Source organism: Chaetodon auriga, chromosome 16, assembly GCF_051107435.1.
Source record: "Chaetodon auriga isolate fChaAug3 chromosome 16, fChaAug3.hap1, whole genome shotgun sequence".
Classification (NCBI taxonomy): Eukaryota; Metazoa; Chordata; class Actinopteri; order Chaetodontiformes; family Chaetodontidae; genus Chaetodon; species Chaetodon auriga.
Window position 1 is genome coordinate 12,997,307 of NC_135089.1, and position 8,130 is coordinate 13,005,436.

General features: G+C 43.0%; 1 protein-coding gene across 1 annotated transcript; it reads right to left on the reverse strand.

Annotated features, from left to right (window-relative positions):
* Positions 1 to 4,531: 4,531 nt before the first annotated feature.
* Positions 4,532 to 7,866, reverse strand: wfikkn2a (info WAP, follistatin/kazal, immunoglobulin, kunitz and netrin domain containing 2a). The gene is made up of 3 exons (XM_076752849.1): positions 7,587 to 7,866; positions 6,786 to 7,102; positions 4,532 to 6,566 (listed from the first exon to the last, which is right to left on the reverse strand). The coding sequence occupies exons 1-3, from the start codon at positions 7,803 to 7,805 to the stop codon at positions 5,366 to 5,368; spliced, it is 1,737 nt and encodes a 578-aa protein (XP_076608964.1). The 5' UTR covers positions 7,806 to 7,866; the 3' UTR covers positions 4,532 to 5,365.
* Positions 7,867 to 8,130: the final 264 nt, after the last annotated feature.

Sequence of the window (8,130 nt, forward strand, 5' to 3'; positions counted from 1 at the left end):
CTTGTGCAGCCTAAACACACAAACAGACATTTTTATATCGGCATTTTCACTGAATTTCTGTCCAAAACAAGTGATTTGTCCATACACAGAAGAAATGGACAAGAACAGTATGTGTGTGTGTGTGTGTGTGTGCAGAATACATTTGTGTGTGCATGTATCAGCAAGACAGCGCATTGCAATCAAAACCAGGTTGCTGGTGTGACATCTCATTAAAGAGACAGTCTGCCTATATACATTGACAGCACATCTTAATTTCACAGTCTGAACACCTCAGGCATAGATTGGGGGGATGAAACACTCTCGGTGCATTGCTTTATTCAGTGCATAGCCTGTAGGTCCCTGTGTGTTTATGTGGAAGTGTGCATACATGTGTGTCTCCATGTGCAAGCATGTATGTCATGGTGGATAATTGCTAGCAGCCTGTTGCTGGCTTTTTAACCATATTTTATGATCTACGATGCATACACACACACACACCTAAATGGTAATGTGGTAGATGGTAAAGTTGTTTATTTTGCTGGTGACGCCTATAGACTGGTGGTGAATGATGGACTCCTTTTTCTCAATAACAGTGGCTTAATTTTCTGGTTGTTTGGCAGTGGTTTGGATTCCTTCTTCTTTCATTTCGTTCTGGTTTTCAGTGCTTTGAACCCATTCATTTCAACATGTCAGCATGCTGTATTTGTGTTTAGCTGCATGTACAATTACATGTTTAAATTTCAAGTGGTATTTAGCGTACATGCCCATCTACATTCGATAATTGGAGGGCTCAGGTTTATCCAGTGCATCATGTGAGGCTGTAATCTAATGGAGAAAATTGCTATTCTTCTTCAATAACATGGTTATTATTCATGCTAAAGAGGGGGCATGGAGTGACTCTGCTGCGTGGTTGTATTGCAGCTGCCACCTGATTACTTGTGTTTTCTTATCATCACAAAAAAAAAAAAAAACATGTTTGAAATCCTGTTTCTGTGATTTGGTCTCAAACAATTAAACAATACCATTATATACTTCCCAGTTTTACATATGGGGCTCCTGTGGTTGTAGTTCGTGTGTTAAAAGGGATCTATCTATATCTAATAATGTAGGTATGGATAAAACAGGGGAGGAGAGGTAACAGTGTCCTAGTTTCCCCCTACATTGAGCAAGTGCTATTTTTAGAAAGGAGAAAGATGAAGGGGGGAAAAGAATCCCCTGGAGTCGACAGCAGCAGTTTTATGTTCTGGACAATTTACACCCTCCTTATGCTACGATGACCTTTCTGCCTTCATCGTTCACTCATCCCAGCCCCCCTCGTACCCTCTGCTCCTCTATGTCCTCCCTCTGTCCTCTTCTCCTTTGTCCTGTTTCCTTACCTTTCTTGACTCCCCTCTCTTCCCTCCCCCTGTCCTGCACTTTCACCTGTTCTCATCGTCATCAGTTTTACTCTTCTCTTTTTGTTAGCATGTATATTGTGCGCGCTTGCTTCTTTAACCAGGTAGTACCAAAAACCAGCATATGAAATGTCCTTTATGTGCCAGCAGCAGTAATCCACTGGACACATGCACTGTGCTTGTGTGTGCACATGTGAATGTAGTGTGCTGGTATTTCACATTTTATCTTGGTAATTTATGACATCCTGTCTGTCTGTCTCTCTTCTCTATTGCTTCCCATCTGGCAAATTTTTTAGTCTCACCCAACACACAAACCAGCTGTGCTCTGGGGAGCTGCTACTGACACCGTGTGTGTGCATACATGTGTGTGTGGTTGCAAGTACCAGCACACATCCAGTGCATTGGGCACAATGTTCCAGACCATCTGGCAGACTGTGGGGGCATTCATTGGGCAAGTGACACTGTGTGTTCGTGTGTGTGTGTGTGTGTGTGTGTGTGTGTGTGTGTGTGTGAGTCTGTGCGCAAGAGACAGGAAATTGCAATAAAATCTGCTTTTAAGCTGAGATGTACTGTACAATGACAACTGTTCACTGAAAACTGTTTTCACCATAACTACTTATTTAGTGTATTTTTAGGTCCTAAATATCATAATTTAGGAAGTATAAAAGAAGTATAAAAAAGTCTGCTTCACTTCAACCTGTTTCCGCTACAAACTGTTCCTTTCTTAATTTTAGCACTTCAGTATGTCTTATCCAGCCATACTTCAAGACAGCAAATCTCATTTTTGGAAGATTTCTGATACAATTAAAATCACACAAACAGGAAGTGAATTTTTTTTAATTTGATATGCAGAATTTTTGTTTTTAAAAAGAAATTCTTGATGGCAAAACGTGAGTTAAAGTGACTTGGTAAGATGAAGATTTTATACGTATTTTACATATTTTTGATGCACTCTACATATCTATCAACTTCTGCTCATGAATAAAATTTTGCTGGCAAGTATGTTGACACATACTAAAGGGATAAGCAAGCTTAAAGGCCAGTGGACCATAATCTCACTCTAGTATTGTGCTGCCACCCAGTGGGCAACTTTATCAATTGCACAAAAAGCAGTAATGTAGTTTCCCTTATGGCAGACAAACTGGGAATGAGATCAGTGGAATTATGGGTAGACAATATCAAATAATTGGACTCAAATAAATTTTAACATAACATGCAGCACACTGGAAGCGAAAGCAATGACAGTCCATGTATCTATATTTTCCTTTATAATGTAAATTGAAAGCATTGATCCTCAGATTTTAAAATGTGCATCTTTCTTTCTACAAATGCATGTGAGCCAATGACTTTAGACACAGAGTTGTCAAGAAAAAGAGTACACAGCTGATTGCACTGTATGTGAAGTGACTCACCACAGGGGCCTGACACATACATGATTCTTTGATCTCTGACTTAAAATTCAAGTTATTCCATCTAAAATCCTGAATTGTGAGCAAGAAGTCATTGAACATTAGAGGTGAACTTCATCAGTTCTGCACAACACAGACTGTTTACATGCACTGCCTGTGTGAAAAAAGTCAGAACTCCGCAACCCACTTCTCATCTCTTCTTGAGGTTATAGCGACTTTAGGCTACATTAACTGCGACTAGCATAACACACCCAAAGAAAAATGTGTGAAATATAAAAAAAAAACATGATGTCTGTGCCTCAGCTGCATTGATTTTGACCCTTTTTTCTAAACCATCCATTGGGAGTCTTAGAGGCGTGCAATGCTTATGCTAAATCAGTAATGCTTGAAATATTTCACCTAACTTGTTCCAAGCCAAGTCTGTGTAATGATGTGCAGTTGTTGGTTGTGCATCTATTATGTGAAAGCCACGTCCATTCTCTGAGCATGACAGTTCATGTGCAATCAATGCCTTTGTTTTTGTGTTAGTTATCTTGAAAGGAAGTCAAACACCCTTTTGATCGGCAGCAAGATCCTCACTGATGCAGTGTCACTGAGGGCATTGTGCCCCCCCCCCCTTTGTGCCTTCGGCTGTCTGGCTTATTATTATGGTCTGTCTGGCAGGCTGCCTGGCTGGTGGTCTCTAAGTGAACTTGATACTGAAATCAGCAGCAGGCTCTGATGTGGAGGGCATCAAGGGGCCCGTGTGGAGCTAGTCTGAGTCTGGAGCTCAGCCAGTCACTTAACACTTGTCAACAGTTGTAATGAAAGTGGCCTTTTCCTTGGTGGCCTCCTTTTCATTAGCAGGGTCAGAGGTCGCTGCTCAAGGCTGGCTGGCTGTTGGGATTGAGAGGGTAGACAGTTGAAGAAGAGGGCTGAGGAAGGGGGTAAGAGAAGGCGATACAAGGACAGAGGGGGAAGGGGGAAAACATTCAGTGGCTAGTTGCGTCCTTATGTTTTGGTTCCTGTATGCCCTGCTGGTTCTGGTGATTCATTTTGTTCTCAAGGTACCGCAGCTCCAGCGGGTATCAGCACCTGACATAACTAACTGGTTACACCTACTCATTCATGCTTTCAGTTTTCCAACGTCTTCATCTCGCTGCACACCAGGGTTTAGCCACAAGCTCCTACATGAAAAGCAAGAAATTCTACAGAATGATTTGATGATAATGGAGATAATTAAAACTTTGAGTTCTATGCTAACTTTAGCTCTTTTCAGAGTTTACATTCCCCTATTTCTTCTTGACTTTTTACTCTCGTTCAACTCCTCCCTCTGTTCTCTATTATGCTCCTTTAACACAGATGTGGCCAAACTGACTGAGTGAAAGAGATAGAATCAGCCAACATCCCTCTCCTCCTCCTCATCCCCTTCACCCCGGCCTCTTGCACATGAAAGGGGCCGCCCATGGCCAATGGATGGCTGGTGGGGTGTGTGCTATGCGAGGGCCCCAGACCCAGACACAACACAACACACAGCTCTGCAGGCCACCACAGCTGGGCTGGAATGTGACCTGCTTCAGACTAGGCCCTGTGTGTGTGAAATACAAGTGCAAGGAGAAGGACATGCATGAAGGATGTCAACTACAGAACAGCACATGCACTGCCCGCATGAGGCTTTTGATAAGCTGCAAGCAAGTCGGGTGTTTGGACTTTACAGCACAACACAACAGGGAACATCACAACACCACCACAGAGCAAGGACATCTGTAGTGTTTTCTAAATCAACTTTATTCATTTTGCCATCATGTTCCATCAAAGTTTTAATGAACACTAACATATCATAGATGACATCAAAATATGTCTGTTGTCTATGTAATTAAGAAAAATAAATACGAAGTACAGAAGTCCATACATATTCTGTATTGTAAATTAAAACTTATCAAAACAGATTCCATAAAATGTGGAACCAAAGAGCTTATTTGATTCTGGTACATGAACTGAGGCTTGCAAATTGCATTATTGTGAGCTCAAGTGCTCAGGACTGATGGTACACAATGTCTGTTGTGTGATAACCCACAAAAACATAAAGCAAACATACCAATCATATTAAAACAAACAGCTAAATAAAATTATATTAGTGTATTCAAGATAAGAATATCAAGATATGAAATCTATAACACCATTTTAGTAAAGACAAAGATTAAATACTTTGCATAGGGTAAATGCTTGTTACTAATACTATTATACCTGCCTTGTCCAGACAGCGCAGCCCAGGTGTGGCCAACAAAACTGTCTAAGCTTGACTCTAAATATAAAAAAGGACTATTTGGACAGTTTTGACACAGGATGCGTGAGGAAAACAAGTGACATAAATGATCAGATGATAAAAATGATAAAAACTATGAGGAGTGATTTTCTGACACCTCTAAGGAACAAAGTAAGGAAAGAAAAACATCTGAAACAGGCAACAAAACCTCCAATGTTGCAGATAAGTTAGTAGTTTTACGTTTACTGGCAGTCGGTAAGACTGGTGAGGTCACTGGAGGTTGGAATAATCAGAAAACGACATGACTGATTGCAGCCAGTGTGAGACGTTCAAAGACTCTACTGGACGGCAGAGAAATCTTTAAGGAAATCACAGGTTTTCTTGTGGACAATCTCGCGAAGCTTCCTGATTTTACGAGTGCTGGAGGAGCCTACAAAGCTGTCGGGCTGCAGGACGGCCATTCCGTTGTGAACATCCCCCATGATGATGAGCTGCCCGTTGGCTGTGGTGATATTGGGACAGGGGCAGTTCCAGTCCATGTTCAGAAGAGTCACTTCCAAGGGCTCTTTGCCAAAGAACCTCAGGCCCATCTTCTCATCCTTCAAGATCTCCTCCACTGTCACCAAAGCGTGGCCTGACTCCTGCTCCTCCGTCAGCTCAGTCACGCGCCCGAGGATCACAAAGTCACTCTTGCAGAAGCTGGTGACCATCTTACCTCGAGGTTTACACATCTTGCAGTTGTGGTTCTTCGGAAAGGGACACATCTCTTCACAGGCCTCTTTAGAATCAAAGTTGTTCTCGTTGCCGCCACAGCCTCCGTACACAAAGGATTGGCACTTTTTGAGGCTGCTGCTGTAAGCCCAGCGAGGTTCATAGGCCTTGCAGGGCCCTTGGAGGCTCGGTAGGCTGCAGGGAGCCGCCAGCTCTCCTCCACATGACAGCATGCAGACTTCATAGGTGTCAAAATGGTTTCGGTTTTTATTGCACTGACTATAGGTGAAGGTGAAGCAATTGTTCCTCTTTGGTTCATAGTACCACCTCATGCTCTCTTCTCCACAGTCATCTGTGTCTGGACTCTTGAGGCACTCTTCAGCTGGAAATGGCAGGTTGGAACTATTCCCCTCTGCGGTTTTACCTTTCGCCTCTCTTTTGATCACGACCAATGGGAAGTGTGACGACACACTTCCCCCAACATTTTTGGCTGTGCAGGTATAGATGCCGGCATCCTGAAGTTGCGCGTTGTATATGACCAGCTGGCCAATGTTAGTGACCACGACGTTCCCTCGGACATGATTAGGCCTCATTATGGTGTTCTCTTTGCCCTTCAGTTGTTTCTCCCAGGTGATTTCTGGATGTGGCTTCCCAGACACCTCACACAGGAAGCTCGCTGTCTCACCCACAAAAACCGCCTGCTGGGTGGGGCCACTGTGTATGGTGGGGAGCTGGATATCAGCTGGGAGGGTGGTCTGGAGGGCAGTGGTGGGATGTAAGGTGGTCTCTGCAGGGATGGGGCTTGTGTTTGGCCAGGTCAGGTGGTACCTGTAGGTAGGTTGAATAAGAAATGAATCAATCAGAGCCAGGATATGTCAAGGGCCGTTCTTTAATTACTATATTGACATATTACAAACAGACTGTGTTTATTATTCTGTGCTACAGCCAGAAAGAAAGAGAAAGAGAAAGAAAGCCATAAAACAATACAACTTTACCTCATAACACCAAAAAACAAATAGTGGAGATCTAAAATACTTAACATGTTACCTGCAGGTGACCTCAGAGATAGAGATACCCTTGGAACAGGCCTCTGCATCCATGTAGCACTTGTTATAATAGGTCATGCCGTCAGATGCACATGTGAAGTGGGGCTCTCTTTCACAGCGGTCGCGGCACTTACAAACAGGCTGGCCATCCCAGATGTCGCACTCGGACCCTTGCTGAGAGCACATGAACTTGTCGCAGGTGGCGCCCTTTGGCATTCCAACAGGGCCCTTGTTACCTTTGATGTCTATGTAGCGTGCTGCCACACAGCTTTTGTTGCCACAGACGTTAGGGCAGCACTTCTCAAATGACTCACAGTCCTACAGTTGGAAAAGACAAAAAAAAAAAAAAAACTTGTACACATACCAGCATTTTTCTTTCTTTCTTTTATAATTGAAATGCAACTTGAGTTAAAATATATGTATATATTTACTGTACAAAACAGAGAAAATGGTTTGATTCCTGGTGCAGTCTTTCTTTATAAAACACTACCCGCAGATTTCAATGTGTTTTCAGTGTGGATCAAGTTTTTGATCTCGTATTTGATCAACATGGCACAACGTTAATAGAAACTTGAAGGAAGTAAATTCAGTTAAAAATAACATAACCTCTGAGATTATTTTGCATAGATGTAAGATATTTTGAGAGATTTGTAGATAGATAGATAGATAGATAGATAGATAGATAGATAGATAGATGAACAACTTCTTAAATTCAATCATTTTGCCTCATTTTATGATATGGCCGCACAGCACATTTCCTTGCCTTCCCGTTTCACATGCAGCTGGCTGGAAGTCATCTCACCTGGTCAGATTCACACTCGCGCATGCAGGTGCTCATAGCGTCCACCCACAGGTTGGGGTTCAGGTCGTTCGGGCACAGACCTGCGTGAGAGTACACCACTTTTGCCACAGACATGGGCATGGGCATTGCTCTCACACGGCAGCTGTCCATATCAAGGAGCATAGTGTAACAATATGCCAGAAGAAACCAAATCCATCGGGGAAACAGCATCCACCACATATCCGGCGCGTAATTGAACGGACACCAAAAATCTTGAAAACCCACCAAGTTTAACGCGACTTTAAATGCTCGAAAAAAAAAAAAAAAAAACCTTTAAATTATGGTCAAACAGGCGCGTAATTATTTGTCTAACAGCTGGAGCCAGGTGCGGCGTAAAAAGAGCGAAAAGAGGAGCGTGCGAGACCGGTCTCGATGTGGAGAGCTCTCCAGGTTAGTCGCTCCACGTTTAATAGCGGCGAGAGATTAGGGCTGCGGTGTGCAAACCCACTTAAGATCCAACTACATGAATTACAGTGGTCTGTCAAGTCGGACAGCAAATCCCAGC